The sequence below is a fragment of the Mytilus trossulus genome, chromosome 4 (assembly GCF_036588685.1).
Source record: "Mytilus trossulus isolate FHL-02 chromosome 4, PNRI_Mtr1.1.1.hap1, whole genome shotgun sequence".
Taxonomy (NCBI): domain Eukaryota; kingdom Metazoa; phylum Mollusca; class Bivalvia; order Mytilida; family Mytilidae; genus Mytilus; species Mytilus trossulus.
The window spans coordinates 59,331,762-59,353,953 of record NC_086376.1 but is presented as its reverse complement, the minus strand read 5'-3'; the positions used below and the strand labels follow the sequence as shown (position 1 = coordinate 59,353,953).

The following is a 22,192-nucleotide window of genomic DNA, read 5'->3' as shown; positions in this document are numbered from 1 at the left end:
ATGTCCATACCATACATTGGTCCGGCAATTATTGCAATGTTTTTTTCCAACTTTTTATCGCACGAACTTTGTGATTGGATTTTACGAAAAAATGAGGCGAAAGACACCCAATTTTTTTTTGATCATAAGGAAGATTTAAGAAAACAGTTTCTAAAAAGGTATCACTCAAAGGCATTGAAATTCTAGTTTGATCCAAATTTTGGGGGGATATATGACATGTTCACCCCCCTTTTTGCAATATTCTATGGTAAATAAATGCAGAATGTTGCCATGGATACACATGAAAGGAATTAACTTTCATCCTTTTAACTTTTGAAAATTGAATCTATGGAAGATACTGATTACATACATATGCACATGTACAACAAAAACAGTTAGGTTAATGTATTAGAAATCAAGGAATAGGAGATGATAAAACATTTTGCGGCTCATTTTTAACTTTATTTTCTAACTGTGGAGTGCTACCTTATGGCACATCAGAAAGCACAGAAATGCACTTTTTAAGATAAGATTGACCACAAATCTTTAGTCTTTTATGTTCTTGTTTTAGTTCTGAAGGTAAAACAACTGCTAGGAATGCAATTTATGTTAATTTTATTGTTTACTGTCCTTAGCAACCAAGTATACACATTTTGACACTTAGACATGTTGCGGTCTTAAATTTTTACTCCGTAAGCTTTGCCCTTGTAACCAAAGATTGCGCTTTATATGATAATCTCAGAATGTATTGCTTTATATTTTTGAATGCGAATAAGTCAAATAAACATTTTTAGCAGGATTTTATATTATAATTTGGCATTAATTAAATTTAATGATGCCAGTACTGTTAGAAATTTATACCCTGCTTGAGAGCTTCTAAACCAAGATTAGGTATGCTATTCACAGCAAAAATTACCTATAAGTGCTTTCAAACACCTAAAATTTGTACAATTTGTCCTCTTATAAGGTAATTTTATAATTTCAAATAAAAAAAAGGGGAAAGTTTTAGAAATTTACCCCAAAAATGAGACAGACTTGGGGTTTTTCACTATGATCCAGCATTTATTTTTAAATCACTTTTTGTCGCGTTTCAACATCAACTGCTAACCTTCATAAAATCTTTATTACTGAACCAATTTTAAAAACTAAGGTACCACTTTCATCGTAACAGCTAGTAGAACACAGAAAATATAAAAAATGTTGATGCAGAAGGGGAAAAATTTCACCTTAAGGTAGCACTCCACAGTTAGGTGTGTAGTTTCGCATTTTGGCCCCTGTGGATTTTTCAAATATGAGAGCTAGTGTGCAATAAAATTCATTTTTGGATAGCTGAGTATTAAAATAGCCTTTGTATTGGGTTTATATGAACATCAAGGTTATGTAATGTATGTAATATAGGCTGTTTTCTGTATGACAGTCCGTATTTGCATGTCCATACCATACATTGGTCCGGCAATTATTGCAATGTTTTTTTCCAACTTTTTATCGCACGAACTTTGTGATTGGATTTTACGAAAAAATGAGGCGAAAGACACCCAATTTTTATTTGATCATAAGGAAGATTTAAGAAAACAGTTTCTAAAAAGGTATCACTCAAAGGCATTGAAATTCTAGTTTGATCCAAATTTTGGGGGGATATATGACATGTTCACCCCCCTTTTTGCAATATTCTATGGTAAATAAATGCAGAATGTTGCCATGGATACACATGAAAGGAATTAACTTTCATCCTTTTAACTTTTGAAAATTGAATCTATGGAAGATACTGATTACATACATATGCACATGTACAACAAAAACAGTTAGGTTAATGTATTAGAAATCAAGGAATAGGAGATGATAAAACATTTTGCGGCTCATTTTTAACTTTATTTTCTAACTGTGGAGTGCTACCTTACCTTGTTGGTAGTGAAAAACGTCAAAAAACAACGTTTTACGGCCTGCAACGCGATAACGTTACGATTATTTCGACGTATTCTTGGATTTTTTTATCATAAGGACGCAACTTTGAATGATGTATACCGTAAAAATCAAGTCAGGGCCCCTGTCTTTTTTTTCGTCATTATAACAGAAATTTATGTATCAACAACATAAAAAATTATAGTCTTTTAAAAAAAATCTATTGAGTAGAATTAGAGATTTTGCGATTTTAAGACAAATTTTAGAAGGGTTTTCGCCGATTTTATGTGCTTTCTATACAAATGTTCACCCATTTTGTAAGAATTAAATGAGTAATATTTCAAATGATAATTGAGATAAATGCATTATTTTTTCGATTTTCAGTTGAAGTTCATCGAGCCAGAGTTGTATGCCAAATTTTACTGAAATCTGTGACATAGCCCATTTACTGTAACTTGACCTTAAGAGTAAATATTTTTACTAATTTTCTGTGTTCTGCTAGCTTAAACGAGTAAAATGGCCTTTTATTTTTGAAAATTGGTTGAGTAATGAATATTTTATGAAGGTTAGCAGTTGACACTGAAATGCGACAAAAATTGATTTAAAGAAAAATGCCAAGTCAAAATGTAAAATCTTGTTTCTACCTCAATTTTTGGCCAAATCTTTAAAACTATACCTTTTTTGTCAGTTTTTTTAGTTGAAAATCTTAATAAGATATTTGATGATGCAAAATTGTACAAAATTTAGTAATTTCAAGCATGAAAATGTTAATCTTTATGTTTATTGCATACCTAAGCCTTGATTAAAAAACTTGGTAGTAGAGAATTAATTTCCTACATCTGATTCAACTTTACATTTAATATATGCCAAAATTTACCATGAAATCTTGATAAAAATAATAATTTGATATATTCGCAAGAAAAAAACCCAAATCCGTTCAATTCTTAGGCTACTGATTGCACCCCAATCCTTCAGAAGCAACAGTTAAGCCGTTAGAGTACAAATATAAGCTTGTTTCAAAATGTCTAATTGTGGTTGCTACGGACTGTAAACAATAAATTGGACATGTACTGTCATTCTTAAAGACTTAAGAAGAAGTTGATTTAGATTCTAAATATCAATAGATTTGTGATATGAAAAGTCTTAAATTATACAATTCTGAGCTCGGTAAGTATGCCATAAGGTAGCAATAAACAGTTAGGAAAAAAAATATAATTTGCCCTCATAAATTTTACCATCCCCTTTTCATTGCTTTCTTGCAATACTAAGCTTACTGTTTGTGTCATATATGTGCACATGTATGTAATCAGAATCTTTCATAGATTTTATATCCAGTATATAAAATTGTAAAATATAATTTCTTTTGGGTGTATCCATGGCAACAATCTGCACTAATTTGCTATAAAATATTGCAAAAAGGGGGGAAAAGATGTCACATATTTCCCCAAAATTTGGCGAAAAGTAGAATTTCAATCGCTTGAAGTAATACCTTTTCTGAAACTGTGTACATATATCATTCAGTAGATCCAATGAAAATCATATTTTTGTAAAATTGCGTCAAAAACTTCGTGTAGAAAAAAAGTGTTTGTAAACATTACATTAATTTCTGAACCGATGGCCGGTCAAGCTATGAAATTACGGATTGTCAAACAGAAATTAGCCCATAAAACATGTTACAAACAATCTTGATGCTCTTATAAACCATCTTTGAAGGCTAAATTAATAGTCAGCTGTCCAAAAATGAATTTTATTACACACTAACTTTCCTATTTGAAAAATCCACAGGGGCCAAAATGCGAAACTAAACTCCTAACTGTGTATTGCTACCTTAGCATTATGTATTCGGATTTAGTTTTCTGTAATTAGTTAATACTTCAGTTAAAATTGAGAATGGAAATGGGGAATGTGTCAAAGAGACAACAACCCGACCAAAATAAAAAAAAACACAACAGCAGAAGGTCACCAACAGGTCTTCAATGTAGCGAGAAATTCCCGCACCCGGAGGCGTCCTTCAGCTGGCCCCTAAACAAATATATACTAGTTCAGTGATAATGAACGCCATACTAATTTCCAAATTGTACACAAGAAACTAAAATTTAAATAATACAAGACTAACAAAGGCCAGAGGCTCCTGACTTGGGACAGGCGCAAAAATGCGGCGGGGTTAAACATGTTTGTGAGATCTCAACCCCCCCCCCTATACCTCTAACCAGTGTAGAAAAGTAAAAGCATAACAATACGCACATTAAAATTCAGTTCAAGAGAAGTCCGAGTCTGATGTCAGAAGATGTAACCAAAGAAAATAAACAAAATGACAATAATACATAAATAACAACAGACTACTAGCAGTTAACTGACATGCCAGCTCCAGACTTCAATTAAACTGACTGAAAGATTATGATTTCATCATATGAACATCAGGCACAATCCTTCCCGTAAGGGGTTTAGTATCATACCATCATAACATATATGAGAAGAACATAACCCGTGTCATGCCAACAACTGTTTTTAGAATAAATGTGTTTAGTTCCGACGCAAAGACCTTATCAGTGACTCAATATTAACGCCAAAATATGCAATCTTTAATGACTTGACAACAGTATCGTAATTATATCCCTTCTTAATAAGTCTATTCAAAGGTTTTGTAAGTTTATGAGTTGTATATCTCTTTTATATTCATTTGATAAAATTTACTGTTTGCAATAGCATTAATTGTTCTAAATAATAAGGATGTTCTTATCCCAAGCATAAACACATAAACATTGACACAACCTTTTTCTACTTTTGATCTTCAGTGCTGTACAGCTTTGAACTTTTATTCACCTTCAAACTTTTATATCTGGACGTCACTGGTTAGTCTTGTGTGGACGAGGCGCGATTTTTTTGGCGTATTGAATTTTAAACCTGATGCTTTTTGTTATCTATCAATCATGTGTTTCTTTGTCTAATATGTTCTCCTATTTATTTGTATTGTAGTCCTGTAATATTATGTTGGCATTTCAATGTTATATTTAACATGGCCATTAGAGTGCGAGGTTTGGCATGCCATGAAACCAGGTTCAACCCACCATATTTTCCCCTTTAAAAATGTCCTGTACTAAGTCAGGAAGATGGCCATTGTTATACCATTGTTCGTTTCTGTATGTGTTACATTTTGACGTTGCGTCGTTTGTTTTCTCTTATTTTTTAGTGTAAATTCACATTGCGATAAGACGTGTCACGGTACTTGTCTATACCAAATTTATGTGTTTGGTTTTGATGTTATATTTGTTATTCTCGTGGGTTTTTGTCTGATGCTTTGTCCGTTTCTGTGTGTGTTACATTTCAGTGTGGTGTCGTTGTTGTCCTCTTATATTTAATGCGTTTTCTTCGGTTTTAGTTTGTTACCCCGATTTTGTTTTTTGTCCATGGATATATGAGTTTTGAACAGCGGTATACTACTGTTTGCTTTATTGAACATAAACATAATTGCACGCTCTAAAGCCCAAAACAACAACCAAAAAAACACGTATCTTAAACTTTTATCAATCAATACACATAGAAAATCCAATGAATTTAAGGTACCGTCGTCATAAACAGAAAATCAATTCATTGTGTTATGCCAAATTATAGGTAACAACAGATTGTAGGACCATGACTGTGCATATTAAGCTTAAGAGAACAATGAATTTTATTTGTTTTTTTAATTTATTGATAAAAAAATCAATAGTATATACCTGTTAAATTTTTTTTCTTCAAAAATAAGGTTACAGTGTTGAGTTTTAGAATATGATATTAAAAGGTCGATCAGTTTCAATACTCGGATCGTATCTAAATTCACAGATTAATAAAAATCATCTTAAAAATAAGGATATGCTACCCGATACATACAAACTTCCAAATTAACCAATTTAATTAGTACGTTCGTAATTGCATGGTCAATATTTACGGACTGCATGCACATGGAAGTGTTCCTATACCAAACATTCAATTGAGGTATGTGGAATGAAGACTGATTTGACAATACACATATTTTATGGTCATCTTCAACTATAAGTTCTCAGGAAAGACGTGTTTGATTTAAGATCCAGAGAAATACAAGAATATAATACTAATTTACTGATTGCTTCATATTCCCATCTAGTTTTCAAATTAATGATCGCCGCAATAATCCAGCTAAATGTCAGTTTAATTAAGTTGAAATGTTTGAATTTGCATGAACGGCAATGCAGGTAGCAGAAGACGCTTATTTTGTCGAAATAACTGACCTTTTACGTTGGGATTTTTTTGATTGGATTAATTTTTGTTATTATTTTGAACTAGATATTAGGAATGAATTTACAACAAAAATTCGACATACTTTTTTTTCTTAACTTAAAGTTGTAGTTTCGTCGAAAGTGGATATACCAAATGTTACGTTTAACCGAGTGTGTGCTTACTGCGAGCAATTCAACATTGTTTTAGTGCGAAAAGAATCAACTCATCCTTCTCAAGGACCTGAGACAATCCCCTATGTTTTGTTGAGTTTGTTTTGCTAAAGATATAGTCTGCGGAATGTTATGTGTTTCCATTGCCTGTTATTGTCATCCTTTTTAACTTTTTATGAATTTTGAATATCCTCTTCTATATTTAGTCTGTATTTAAATGTTCTATTCGTACATTCGCTTTTCGTTTGCATAATATCGTATAAAAACCGAAAATATCTACAGTGTGGTTTTTTTAGTTTTTTTAGTTTTTTTTTTTGGGGGGGGGGGGGGGGGGGGGGGTTGTACACAATCAGTCTGCATTGCAGACTGGTATGTTCATAAGATATATGACATGACAGTGGAATAGGTGCTGTAGATGTTGATAATAAAAATGTTCAGTTTTTATAGACGCCAATATAACTTGTGAGAGGTTTAGCTAGCTATAAAACCAGGTTCAATCCACCATTTTCTACATTAGAAAATGCCTGTACCAGGTCAGGAATATGACAGTTGTTATCCATTCGTTTGATGTGTTTGGACTTTTGATTTTGCCTTTTGATGTTTGATTTTCCTTTTTTAATTTTCCTCGGAGTTCAGTATTTTTGTGTTTTTACTTTTTGTTATAAAAAAAAAGAGATGTTATTTCAATGCGATAATGAAAATATCTTCATTATTGAAAAAGTCTAAAATCGCTGGTGTTATACGTCTATAAGAATCAAACACAATTTTAAGAATACATTTTTTTTTATCAATCCTTTGTTCTGAATAAATCTGATACAGATTTTTTTTTATCTTGTTATGTTCTGTAATAGGTTATTGACAGCTCACAAACATTCGCTGAATCCATATTAATGTGGTTATCAATGGCCCATGGTCGCCATCTGTCATTTTTTATTTTCGTTTATTGTATTGTCATACATCAGGTTTCCTCGGAATTTTTTTTTATTGCGTCATGTCCTGGTTCTTATAGCTAACTATATGACATGGGTTTTAAGTATCACTGTAGGCCGTATGATGCTAATAATTGCTTATATCTACGGCATTTTGTCTCTGATTGATGGTTTTCTTATTGGATTGGCAATCAAACATCTTTGATAATTTTACTGTGTTCTATCAATGAAAACAACTAGATTTTCAACCTTGCACAAACTTGTACTATGGTGCCAAAAAGAATAGTCACAGAACGCTTTGGTTTGATTCAGCATGTGTATAACAGTTACCACATAATTTCCACAGAGCTCTTTACTGAATTAAAAAAAACACAAACAATTAAGTTCAGTGTTTATTCGATGGCAGAAACCTGCATTGATTCTCGTTATGGAAATCACTGCATCCCCTCATATTTAACAGTAATAAAACAAACATATAGTTTAAATACATGTAATTAGAAACAACAGAGATAACAAATTGTCATCTTTCCCATCTGTATTGTAGCATTTTGTTTACAGATTGTATCTACTTAAACGATCATATCAAGTTTGCACAGTTTCTATTGTGTCTGCATTTAAGTCAAATCGGTGAACTATTTGTGCACATTCATCCAAGAATTAACATGTCGAAATACAATTTAGGCTCTTTTCTTTAATGTTCATTATATGTTGTACTGCAAAGCAACAGACCAGTATTCATTAGTCATTTTATATTGGATTTAAAATATGTTAAACTTCGAAGTCCACTCCTTGTGGTTGTTTGGTAGATCTTGATTCTAGGTCTATCATTTGAATAAATAATGTCAATTACCAAACAATTAACATTGCACTTTACGTATCGTGAAAATACCAAAAAATGTGAAATCTACAAATGCATTTGTATGATTATGTAAGTCACTCATTATTCATATCTGTGAAAAATGTAAATTTCTTTGTTCATCCATTCAGAGGTGTCTCGTACGTCAGTATACTATCTTTTGTTGACATTTCAACATACGTTGTATTATCGTTGGGATGTAATGTTCCTCTGTCTGAATGGTCACTGAAATACAATACATTAAACAAATTCAAAACGTATTATTAACATATTTCATTTCCGCCGTATTAAAATACACTAATTATATGAAAATAAACATACGGATTATTTAAGGAGAGTATATCTGTCCTAATTGTACATGTATCAGTTATCACTGAATTAAAAAATATGACCTTCATGGATGTTTAAATTATGTGACTAAAAAGCCTTAATGCAATCGTAAGAGGCTCTTGACATGCACGTAGATGGACGAAACCATATTGGATTAATTCCGGACTAATAAGACATTTTAAGTAAATACAATCTGTATGAAGTTTTTATTACTTACATTAGTGATGGCAACTTTCATGATAAGCTACCATGGAAACGTATTATTGTGAATTCAGTTGAATCAAAACATGTTAATGACTAGCTGATTCGCATTAGGTCAGACACTGATTTCAAAAGATTCAAATGTATACATAAATCCGTATCTGCAGCTCATGTGTAAAAACTCCATTCGCACAGCTCCGAAATATGCACTGCACTGTTATTAACGGTACAGGAAATTCGTGCTCTTCCGGAGCACCTGATTTCACTCCCGGTTTTTAGTGGAGTTCGTGATGTTTCTTATTTATAACTTTCGATGTAAATGTCCTTTGATTTTGTGAGTCTTTGTGTACTCCTTGTTTTTGATTGTTATTGTCTAATAATTTAATTTTAAATGTTACGCGTCTTCTGATTGGCTGGCCTCGTTTTGTGTATCATATCATAGACACAGCTTTGTCATGTGACCATGACATCATCAACGTTTTTTTCATGAATTACGCCGGTTCATACTGGAATTTAGAATTGAATTATAAGAAATAATTGTAATATTTACCCGTCTAATCGAAATAACATAAACAAATGTGGTGTACAGTGTTAATTAACCCGCTACCCGCGTTATTCAGTGTGCACAACATTTTTTATGTTATTTCTTTATAGACAGAAAAAAATATTACAGTCATTCCTTAAATATATACAGCTCATAACAACGTTTCCAAATCTTGTGCAATTTGCGACTGTCTGTTCTCAGCAACGTTTTCGTACATTTAAGGAAACATTATCTAAAAGTAGTCGAGGACAAGACCCTTCAACTGCTCTCAGTGTCTCCGACTTTGATTTATGAAACGACTTTGCTACGTTCGTGTAATAAAATCTTCATCCGAATACTATCGCCAATTGCACAATATAGTATAATGTTGGTACATGTAATATCGACAGCTCGCGATACATACACTTTTACTCTAAGGCTTGTACTATTGTTCATAACATTATCGTGGTTTTTTTTCTGTTATTATTGTATTAGTTTATTGTTCATGATAATATAGATCATGTAATCTCTGAACGAAGGAATGAATAAAAATAAACCTATTATAGACGAAAAAAAAATATGTCGTTTATCTTCGTACGAAAAAGTATAATGCACTTTTGTTTTCACGAGTACAGTGTTATTTATAAGTTTATACCTTAGAGAGGACGATTCATAATAATCTTTTGATATCGACACAGACAAGTTTATATATGGCTTCGTTTGTTCTAACATTCCTTCTAACTTCTTTTTTAATTCTGTAAATGATGGTCTACAATATGGATTAGGATGCCACACTGATAACATCATTTGATACCTGTAACAATTGTAAACACATTATAAATATATTATCGAGGTACAATATAAATATATTATTGATTTAGGTTTGTGAAAAAAATGTCTACGTTTGTGGGGAAAAATTTAACCGAATGATGACCTCCAAGGCAATTCAAATACAACACTTTCGTCTTATCTCTGTGTCTGTCTTTAGTTATTTGTTTTCTTATCATTGTATATTTCGTTTGAAGGCAGATCTTTTATAGTCTCTGTTGAAAATATATATCTGATTCTGTAAACAAACACAGAGGGAGGTTTATTTCAGCGACATGATACCAGTGTCTGATTTAAATATTATAGGGCATACTATCATAATCCGAGCTTATGACAATTGTTTCCTGGAAGTTCTTTACCTGAGGAACACTCATGACCACCAATTATGAAATGTGGAATTAACATATGCTATATATATTTTCGATTTCATTAACTCAATGTTTTTGATGTTATGGAATCATAAGACTTTAGGACTGTTCTTACACTTCTAAGCTGCAGTTTTCTGGTTTTTCCATACGATATCCTTCCTTGAGCAAATTAAACAAATCTTTGTTTGGAATTCCTGGATATGGACTTCCTCCCAACGTGACAATCTCCCATAAAACTATACCAAACGACCAACTGAAACAGATAAATTGAATTTCAACATGACTACTCTCAGTGTTAGCTCTCTTTTCATATAATTTGTGACGCGATATAGAACCAGTAACAATAACAACAATACACATACCATGCAACACGAAGCACACAAAAAAACAGGGAATGCTATCATATGCTTCTGAAGGATGAGCAGTACCCTTTAGACCAGAGGCACCCGTTGTGTTGCTAAAGCAAGTAAAAATTCGGTAATATACAGTCCGCCAAAAGTTAAGCACCACTCATTTTTATTGCATCGATTTTTTTTCAAATTTAGAAAATCCATTATTCCTCGAAAAAAAGAAAATAATCATATAGAAATTTTGCTAATGTATACCATAAACAAACCACAAATATAATATTGGTCACTTATGAAGGTTTTATGCATGTAGGTTTTTTGTTCATAGAAATAGTGTAAATTACACAATTTAGAAACGGAATTTAAGTTTCACAGTGATTGTATTTTTTTTTACAACAATTGATCACCCAATATCATTAAAATTTTCTTCACATAATCTTTGGTATAATCGGCAAATTTAATGTCAATGTTTCAGTCAATAGCATGTGTAAAAACCTCTCTTCCGGTACAGTTTCATATCACGACGTATCATTCTCGGTACAAGCCTTCAAAACTTTAGTTGAGGAAATCTGTTGCATTAAAGAACAAATGCCACTATTAAATCGACAAAATATTGTGAAGGCGGATCTGTGCGATCGAAATTTCCGCTTATGGCATCTCAGACATGTTTGACAGAGTTTATGTATAGAGACATAGAAGGCCAAACAATAGTGTAAATGGCTTGTTGCTCTTTGGACTCGGTTAAAATCCTTGCCCTGTGTGGTCTAGCGTTGTCGTCCATGTACAAGGGTCTTGGCAAAGTTGACGCAAGTGGGGGACTACTAAAATGAGGGACTGCAATGTTTTAAGGCACCAAATCTCTGTATTTGTGTCCGTTTATGTTACCCAGCAAAATATGCAAACCCAGCTTATAACGGTATAAGAAGCAACCCCGTACTGGAACTCCACCAGCACTAAATGCAGTCCTTGTAAAAACATTAGTATGGTTTAGGCCGTTTTGTTTCCCGCGAAATTCGTATTATGGCGTCTACTGGCAGTAAAAGAAACTGACTCGCATCTGATTAATGAGTGTTTGGTCATCTTTTAATGTTCAAGCAAAGATAGTCATTATGCCATTGACACCTGACGGTAGAGTGCCTGCTTGTAAGTATAGGTCTGTATACACCACGACATACTCTTCGGTTGCCTCTATGAAGTCGATGGACCAATGAAGGAACACTAACGCGACCACCAGGAGAAACAGGGTATTTGTAAACGCTAAAATGACATTTGATAAGAGGTTGCTTGACTGCTTTATCGGAGTTCAATCTTTTTGGTCGTAATGCATTTTCGTAGTGTATGTTAAAGGTAATAAATAACACCAAACATTTATATTAATTTCGCAATAGTTTAAAAAATATTGCCAGTTATATTTCGGTGGTGCTTAACTTTTGGCGGACTGTATATATAAGTCGCGTTCAGTAATACTTCAATCATAAAATAAAGGATGTCACGTTGTTTCGACAAGCGTAACATATCTGACGTCATATGCATAACAGACATGCCATACAGTCAACAAAATATTGATTATTTTGTAACGCTATCAAAGACATCAAAATTAGTGGTCTAGTTTATGCCAAAAAATACAAATATTGCAGAAAGCAACCAACGTTGCTAATATGTGATAATATGTCTGTGATTAAAAAAAACCAACATTAACCTGAAACATGTAAGGATCGATTGTTTTGTTGACATTTCTGTTGAGGGTGTAAATTTCACCGACAGATACATATATATAACATATACAATTGAGAATGGAGATGGGGAATGTGTCAGAGAGACAACAACCCTACTATAGAAAAAACAACAGCAGAAGGTCACCAACAGGTTAATAATTACCATACATCTTTTAATGGAGTTATTTGTTATGAAAATCCCTTTTTACATCGATCCTTTGTGACAGTTTCACTTCTGTGAAGTTTCTTTTTACGCTGAAATGACTTTTTCCATCATAAAATATTTTTTCTTTCTTTGATGAAATATTTTTCTTTTTGAGTACTTATTTCTTCTTTTTTCGTATTCAATCTATACTTATTTTTCTTCCCATTTATACTCACATATCTGATTTGATTGTAAAAACTTGGTCAAAGATGGCTTCCAGTGCCATCCATTTATATGGGAGTTTCCTCGCAGAGGTAGGTTGATAAAGATTTCTTTCGTAAATATCTCGTGTCAAACCAAAATCAGACACTTTTAGTCTCTCTTCATCATACATTAATATATTTCTTGCAGCTAAATCTCTGTGAATGAATTTCTTAGATGCCATATATTCCTGAAATCAATATAAACTTTTTAAATGTTTGACAACAATCCAGGACTTCTATCGGTTGCCTTAATAAATGTGTTCTTGTCTCATATCACCTCACTAGATACATGATTTTGTAGTGTTTAGGTACCTGATTAGTCGTAAAATTTTGATATCTATACTCTAAATAGATTTATTTAAGGTCAAAACGACAAATGTAAACCAATCTTAACCAAAAAAAAAAACCAAACGGCCTAAAATATGAAGAACAGTCTATTTACAGGTGTGTACAGTTGAATTCAATAGGAAAGTAGAGTGTCTGTTAACAGGTGTGTACAGTTGAATTCAATAGGAAAGTAGAGTGTCTGTTAACAGGTGTGTACAGTTGAATTCAATAGGAAAGTAGAGTGTCTGTTAACAGGTGTGTACAGTTGAATTCAATAGGAAAGTAGAGTGTCTGTTAACAGAGGTGTACAGTTAAATTCAATAGGAAAGTAGAGTGTCTGTTAATAGGTGTGTACAGTTGAATTCAAAAGGAAAGTAGAGTGTCTGTTAATAGAGGTGTACAGTTGAATTCAAAAGGAAAGTAGGGTGTCTGTTAACAGAGGTGTAAAGTTGAATTCAATAGAAAAGCAGAGTGTCTGTTAATAGAGGTGTGTACAGTTGAATTCAATAGGAAAGTAGAGTGTCTGTTAACAGGTGTGTACAGTTGAATTCAATAGGAAAGTAGAGTGTCTGTTAATAGAGGTATACAGTTGAATTCAATAGGAAAGTAGAGTGTCTGTTAATAGGTGTGTACAGTTGAATTCAATCGGAAAGTAGAGTGTCTGTTAACAGAGGTGTACAGTTGAATTTAATAGGAAAGTAGAGTGTCTGTTAACAGAGGAGTACAGTTAAATTCAATTGGAAAGTAGAGTGTCTGTTAACAGGTATGTAAATCCGTCTTCCTACATAACAAATGATTTGTAGTATGGAAAGTGTCTACAATGGTTATCATGTTACAATAATACTATTGTTCACAGATAAGTTATCAGTTTGTGTTGAAATTAATCTGTTGTAAACATTTGAGTATTGTTGCATAAAGACATTTCGAAAATTTTAGTTGCAATTGATTATTTTTTAAATGCATTTCTGTTTAACCATTTCTTAAACAACACTCACCATTGCTAGTACAATTTGTCTGGCATACGATAGTAACCGTTCTTGGTGTAGTTCTGTTGTAGGTGGCGCTGTAAAAAAAATTGAGAGCAATGTTTGGTTACAATTTTAACAGTTTTTCTCTTATTGATTTTTTACCTAAGCGTTTAAAATAATATTAAAAGAAACCAACATACATGTAGAACAGAAATTTTTGAAAAATTAGTAATGAGTTTGCGAAGAATATTAAGAATATAATTGTGATAGAACATAGATTATTATATACCATGACCCACCACATTTATTTCCGATCGAAAGTATATTTCATTTACAACTAAGGATTTCCTCCCTCCAAATTGGTATTTATATTACCCAGTGAAATAAGAAGAAACAAAATTTCGATTTATGATCATATATTCAACTATGTCACCTATGTGTTGGTATTCGATACCTGATTGAAACTAGGACCAAGTACTAGTTGACAAAATTCGAACCGAATTAAATAAAAAAAAATAAAAAAGGGAATCCGATATCGACAATTTTGTGAAATTTTTTTTTTTGTCCTTCCAATCTAAGATTTACTCACATGAAAAAGCACTTTCTGCTGATGAGTTCATACCACTATCACTTCCAGATGAATGATGTAGAGTTCCGTAATCCTTCTGTAGTAATAACTATTATCAATGTAACTATGGAACTATGTAACAAGCATATTGTATGATAAAATATGTACCTTCGTTAAAACAAAATTTCTAACTAGCAACTTTGAAAAAAATGTTGTCACTGCGTTTCTTAAATCTAATAATACAATATGTTATTACTCTTCTGTGAAGGTCTTTATATGAATTTCCATATTAAAATCATAACAAATCACATTCTATTAGTACCCCTAAACGCCTTAAATAAAAGGTAATAGGATACGCCCGCTGAACTTATAATTTTGATCCCGTTAAGTGTGCAATTTGTTAGCAAAGACCTTTCTGCATGCTTCATCAAGAGTTCATAAAACATTGTACATAATTAGGACCTACACGACAATGCGGTTTTAAGACGGGTATCTTGTTATATATCCTCATACGTATTTCATCAGATGTTTATGAAACTTTATATAGAGATATTAACACGGAGATGTGTACACATGTAAACCAATCGGATCCGTTGAAATAAGCACTAGGAATGCGCCTTGCTCTATTAAGAATGCACTTTATGGGTGAAACTACATTCTTCATCAGATGCTCATAAATCCTTGTACTAAGTATATTTCAAAATCTAAAGACAAAAATGTAAACTTTAGTAGGGCATTATGGTCCTTTAATAATCCCAAAAGATTATGCCCTTCGACAATTAAGTAAATTAATACTACTAAGTATGCATATTGAGTTCGCAACTCCTCTGATGTGCTTCAATAAATAATTGAGGTTAATAATAATTGTGATTGTAGGTGTTTATACATCTAGTTGTTGCTTTTAATTTAAGAATTTGCATATTGAAAATCACATTCTTACCTGTAAACGCTGACGATAGTGCAATAAAAATGAACGTAAATCTCCAAGTCTACAGTAGTCCATTAATAAACAAACAGTATCTCTTTTACAACATCCTATAAAACTAACTATATGAGGATGACTTCCTAACTGCTTCATAAATTCTATCTCCATTAATAAGCTCTTCTTTTCGTGGGCATCATGAAAATCTAAAACAACAAAAAGAAAACAGCTTGGTCTTTATGAAGCATGAAAGTATATTAACAATCGCAACATAAGTATGTATCAACATGATCAAAGTTCTGATAGTTATGAAAATTTAAATTATAATATTTGTTGGCCGATTTTTGCTCCGAGATTCCTTTACCTTTACATTCACACAATTTATTTTATATATTATGATTCTTTTTTTTTTAAACTTTAAAAGACTATGTTTTCCCGTTTGAATGGTTTTACACTGGTAACTTTGGGGTCCTTTATAGCTTGCTCTTCGGTGTGAGCCAATGCTCCGTGTTGAAGGCCTTACATGACCTATAATGGTTTACTTTTTTAAATTGGTATTTGGATGGAGAGTTGTCTCAATTGGCACTCACACCACATCTTCTTATATCTTTGATTGAATAGACTGGTTTGTTTCAAAGTTGTAGATATATCACTAGGGTCCCTAAAAATATGTTATAAAGGTACCATAGGTCTGTCAGATGAACAATGCACATTTTGCCATAAAAAATAAAATATGGTGTGTATTTATCAGTATCACTTCTAGCGCGATGGTAGTTTAACTTTCTGTAACACCCTCAACTCCCGGATTTGGTAGTCTACGATTTTCATAGTGTTTTGAACAGGGAAGGTTGCCGATTTGTGTATGTTGAAACTGAGACTGCTATAATGTGTTATAGTAGTCTCAGGTTGAAAGGCTTCTATTATATACGCTCAATACTAATAGATGTAGAAGGTACGTGTATAAGCAGAAAAATTTTCCCCTTCCATAACAACAACAGAATTTAAAGAAAGCGAATATCAAACACAATCTACGAGCACTTTGTTATAAAAAAAGAACATGAAAAAATTACACTTTGACAATCGTAGGGGATAAACTTTTACATGCAAGTTATGTGCTATATTTCTAAATTTTAAAAGTTTGAGTACAGCTCCGGATCCATTGAATGTAAAATTTGATGTTAAAAGGAAAATTAAAAAAAATAGGTTATCTTACCTTTAAGCATTTTGACTGCTACTATTAAATCTTTCTCCTTAGAAAGCTTATTGTCGTTTAGTTTTGCCCTATATACTTTTCCGAACGCACCCTCTCCCAACACATCCAGCAATGTCAGAGAAGAAAATTCTATTTCAGAACTGTTATCTTCTTGGAGATGTGTAATGTAGTCAGTACCATGGCAGTATAAAGGATTCAGTTCCTATGTAAAATAAATGTACACTTTTATTCCTCAACTAACAATATATTCCTTGGTGTAAGGATTAAAAAGGATGTGTGTGTGCCCACTAATATGATTAACCTTGACACATTCTGTATGTGCCTGTTCTAAATCGGGAGCCTGTTTTTCATTGACTATCGGTCGTTGTTGTATATATCATATTTATTTTTCGTGTCTTGTTTTGTAAATAAGCGAGCCGATAGTCTGTTTTTATTTGAATTGTTATACATTTGTCATTTCGAGATTTGTAAAACTTGATATGCTGTGTTGGTTTTTATTGGGCGCCTTGTATTGACCAATAGTTGTTAATATCTACGTTATCTAGACTATGTGCGAGTGATGGACAATTTCTTTAAATACAATTATACAACAACATTTCTTTTTGAATTTTCATATATTACATGAATAAAAATTGGTCTACATTAAGGTCCAAAGGGTCCAAAATTAAAATTAGCTTGATTTTAACAAAAATGGAATTATTGGGGTTCTTTGATATGGTGAGTCTTAACATGTACTTAGATTTTTGATTATGGGCCCTGTTTTCAAATTGGTCCAAATCGGGGTCAAAAATTATTATACTAAGTATTGTGCAATAGCAAGAAATTTTCAATTGCACAGTATTCTGCAATAGCAAGAAATCGTCAATTGCACAGTATTGTTCAATAGCAAGAAATGTTCAATTGCACAGTATTGCACAATAGCAAGAAATCTCCAATTGCACAGTATTGTGCATTAGCAAGAAATTTTTAATTGCACAGTATTGCGCCAAAATAGGTAAATGTCCAATTTGAAATTTTTAAGTTGAAGTTCTTAGACCACATTTATTCTATGTCAGAAACCTATGTTGTGCCAACTATTTAACCACAATCCAAATTCAGAGCTGTATCCAGCTTGAATGTTGTGTCCATACTAGCTCCAACCGTTCAGGTTTCGACCTCTGCAGTCGGATAAAGCAGCACCCTGCGGAGTATCTGTTCCATTCATTTGTTATTTCTTAATTTGTGTGAATTAACATTGTTACAGTAAATGTTAATTACTACACTTTCATACCACAACAAATATTGTATTGGTACATGTATCACTTATATTTGTATCCATATAACAAAACAAAAAATGAAAAGTAATAATTTTGCAATACCCTTTGAATACTAAATAGCTCTTTAGGTATTTAGACATATTAAGACTTATTAGGTAGATGTTGGTGATATCTGCTTGACATGCTTCAAATTTTATCAGATTACTTTTGGAACAGTTATGAGTCTTTGAAGCATGCTCACAAAGGTTCTTTTGGTGAAATCATTTTCATATTGGTCAAAATTTGTCTTTGCTTCGACCAGCTTTGGAGGATATATCAAGAGGAACAAATTCGACATTTTAACAAAAGAAATTACTAATGATACTGACGATCCACCACAAAGTAATATAAATAGAACCATACCAATAGTAAATACATATAAAAAAGATGTGGTATGATTGCCAATGAGACAATTCTCCACAAGAGACCAAATCGACACAGAAATTAACAACTACATGTCACTGTACGGCCATAAACAATGAGCAAAGCCAATACCGCCTAATCAGCTATAAAACGCCCCGAAATGACAATATAAAACAATTCAAGCGAGAAAACTAATGGCCTTATTTATGTTATAAAAATAAACAAAAAACTAATATGTAACACATAAATAAACGACAACCACTGAGTCACAGGCTCCTTATATCATGTTCTCAAATCTAGATATCATCTCCCCTTTAAGAAAAAAAAAAAACACGGGAAAAAATGAACCTATTATGTGTTGCTTTACCAGCTACAAAATGTATCCAAAACAAAAGATGTAGAACATGTTCTATCATAATCATTTGGTAACTAATGTAATTACTATCTCCCCATGTCTGTATTGCACATAAAAAAAATATCAAATAAATAACACTCCTAATGCTCAGATCGGTTGTCACCGTGCAACACAGTTATTAACACCATATAGGAAAAACATAGAACTCTTTTTGGCATAAGACACTGTCAAACATCCAAACATACTATCCACACTCATCTGTGTCCACACTTGTATTACAATAATATATCTTCTGCTATATAAAGTCAGTTAAAAAATAGCAAATAACAGATTTAAGTGATTTTTTTTAAAGATAATTATATTGGAAGAAAGGCTGATATTCAAACAACGTTTAATATATTGAATTATAGACAGTAAAGTTTACTTTTATCGCTATTAAAACAACGAAGATAAGATATTGAATATTCCTCACATTGTTGACATTTACTGTTTTTTTTAAGTAAAATATGTTACAAGTGAGTCACTCGTATGAATCTACTGATTTATTATCTTGCAAACAAGTAACATTGATAGAATGGTGGTTGCCTAACGTCCAGTGGCAAATATTTCATGCACATTCGGAACGATCAACCAACAAATAGCAAAACAGTGAAAAACAAAAACCTTATAATAAAACATGTGACCCATTAGATATCTTTACCATAACATTGTATTGAATAGAAATGCTGTTGTTGAAAGTTAAACTTAGCAAATTAAAGACTCTGTACAGATAATAGCCTCCATAAGGGTATTTATACCCAGTATTCCAGCTGTACTGTTGTACTTCTGTCCCAGGTAAGGGGAAGGTTGTGATCCCACTAACATGTTTAACCCCGCCACATTATTTATGTATGTGCAGGTCCCAAGTCAGGAGCCAGTTATTCAGTGGTAATCGTTTGTTTATGTGTTACATATTTGTTTTTCGTTTATTTTTGTTTATATAAATAAGGCCGCTAGTTTGAATTGTTTTACATTGTCATATTGGGGCCTTTTATAGCTGACTATGCGGTACCGCGGGCTTTGCTCATTGCTGAAGACCGTACGATGACCTTTAGTTGTTAATGACTGTGTCATTTTGGTCTCTTGTGAACAGTTGTCTCATTGGCAATCATACCACATCTTCTTGTTTATATTTGTTTTGTACTTACCTCCCCTCTTCCTTCATTAGTGATACATTCTTTGTTTCTTCGTACTTTAATTCGATGTAAAATACTTATTGATAGGGCAATCATAATCACTAATATACCAGCTGATACTAAAAGTAAAATACAGCGTATAAAAGACATTTAAAGCGTGGACACAAAACATTCAAATTATTACGTACTAAACCATTAATAAAACATTTGCTCTTTATGACTATAGAACATATATATTTATCTTAACAACAGAATACGACAAAAATATAATATAGTTAACGGTAAGAAGACATTATATATAATATATAAGTATTACGATAAAAATATGTCAGGCTAGTAGACTAGTACTTTGTACATCAATTTCAAATTACTGATATTTATAAAGAAGTTAATATATGTATACGTTGACTTACTATAGTTGTTTATTTCTGTCATGTCGGTCTCTTGTGTAGAGTTGTCTAATTGGCAATCATACTACATCTTATTTATTATTTATGTTATGTTTACATTTATTAGCATTTTACAGTGATATTCAAGAAGTGTACTTGATTATCGGTCGTCAACAAAAGAATTGTTACAATGGAAATAGTTGGAATGAAACACGGAAGTGAATAAAGAAACATACTTTCCAACAAAAAAAATTAACGTTATGATATATGAAACCATTTTAACATTTTCTTAGAGCATAAAAAGACAAAATAATGACTCGCACAACAACAGTTATTAAATGTACCAGGATTATAATCTAATACGCTAGACGTGCGTTTCGTCTACATAAGACTCATCAGTGACGCTCAGATCAAACAAGTATTAAGTTTGAAAAGCACCTTTACTTTTTGTACTTTCCGATTGTTTATGATATCGTTCTGCAGTTTTTTGTATTTTCTGTTTTAGTTTGTAATGTTTTGTTTTGTTTTACGTTCATGTTTCAAATAAGTGAAGGAAGTAATATACATGTGCACCGATATCATAAGAAATATTTACCTCCAAATATTAAATTCAATTTAGACTTTTCATCTGCTGTTGCAGTAGATTCCAATGCTACAGATGGTTGACAACCTTCTACAAATAGATATACACAGTGTACTAAACACTGCCTTAAAGTGTTGCGTTAAAAATAATATTCTGTCAATGTCCTTTTCATTTTTATGAACGTGTCTGTTTGCCTACCTTCAAACTTGTGGAGTACGTTTTGGAATTTGAAATTAGACTAATTAGTTATCATAGGTACCAGGATTATAACTTTATTCGCCAGATGCGCGTTTCATCTACATAAGACTCATCAGTGACGCTCATATCAAAATATTTATAAAGCCAAACAAGTTGAAGAGCATTGAGGATTCAAAATTCCCAAAAGTTGTGCAAAATACGGCTAAGGTAATCTATGCTTTAAGTCTCTTTTAGTACTTAGAAAAGTGCGTTATGTCTCTCATCTCATTAAAATCTAATGTACCAATATATATTAAAAATATTTTACAGTTTGTTAGTGTGTTGTTCAGCCATTTTTTCATGTTTGTGAAATGATTAATTGCTGCTTAATTCTGACATCTTCCGTATATGTCTGTCTGACAGGATTCTATAATCCTGTTTTTATCGTTTTATCAGTTATTATACTGTCAGTTTATTATTTTTTTATTATTGTTTTATACATGATAAATCAGGTCCTTTACCATGTATATTTGTTAATTGCAAAAAAGTGCTGTAATATAATATCTGTTTGGTGTATTTGTCCATCAAAGAAATCTTACTTTACATACAGGCTGCTATAACATACCATTGGTAACTATAAGTGTTACTGGTTTACTATGACCTTTGGTAGATACTGCCTGTACACTGATACTATAGTTGTAATCCCATTGGATGTCATTAATTTCAATCCAGTTTCTATCCTATGAAAATAAAAAATACAAAATAATTCTATTAATCTCCTAGCTATTCTCCTCAAACACTTTTCCTTAATTGCATTATGTATGGAAAATTATTTCATCAACTTTTCATTATTTAATACATTTTAAGAATACCCTCGCTGTCTTGTCCTTTCCTAAATGACCAAGTATATTACAATGTATAAAGATTTCATTCATGTGTTTCTCTTCCATTAAATCCCAAATGTCATCGTCCTCTTCGAATAGAATAATAGAGCATCAAATATAGCAAGGTTAATGTTCTTAGTTATGTGTAGACTTTTATTTGTCTTTTCTTCCGTTTTTGTGTCCT

The 22,192-nt window shown here is 32.2% G+C and overlaps 1 protein-coding gene across 1 annotated transcript in view; it reads right to left on the bottom strand.

Annotated features, from left to right (window-relative positions):
• Nucleotides 1-8,188: 8,188 nt before the first annotated feature.
• Nucleotides 8,189-22,192, bottom strand: part of LOC134714035 (angiopoietin-1 receptor-like) — a 120,913-nt gene continuing 106,909 nt past the window's right edge. The window contains exons 12-22 of the mRNA XM_063575284.1: nucleotides 21,750-21,864; nucleotides 20,960-21,037; nucleotides 19,988-20,094; nucleotides 16,788-16,989; nucleotides 15,593-15,780; nucleotides 14,674-14,749; nucleotides 14,112-14,179; nucleotides 12,763-12,977; nucleotides 10,435-10,572; nucleotides 9,779-9,937; nucleotides 8,189-8,294 (exon numbers count right to left, since the gene is read on the bottom strand). Of these exons, the coding sequence (XP_063431354.1) occupies nucleotides 8,189-8,294; nucleotides 9,779-9,937; nucleotides 10,435-10,572; nucleotides 12,763-12,977; nucleotides 14,112-14,179; nucleotides 14,674-14,749; nucleotides 15,593-15,780; nucleotides 16,788-16,989; nucleotides 19,988-20,094; nucleotides 20,960-21,037; nucleotides 21,750-21,864 (1,452 nt within the window). The remainder of the gene's footprint in view (nucleotides 8,295-9,778; nucleotides 9,938-10,434; nucleotides 10,573-12,762; nucleotides 12,978-14,111; nucleotides 14,180-14,673; nucleotides 14,750-15,592; nucleotides 15,781-16,787; nucleotides 16,990-19,987; nucleotides 20,095-20,959; nucleotides 21,038-21,749; nucleotides 21,865-22,192) is intronic.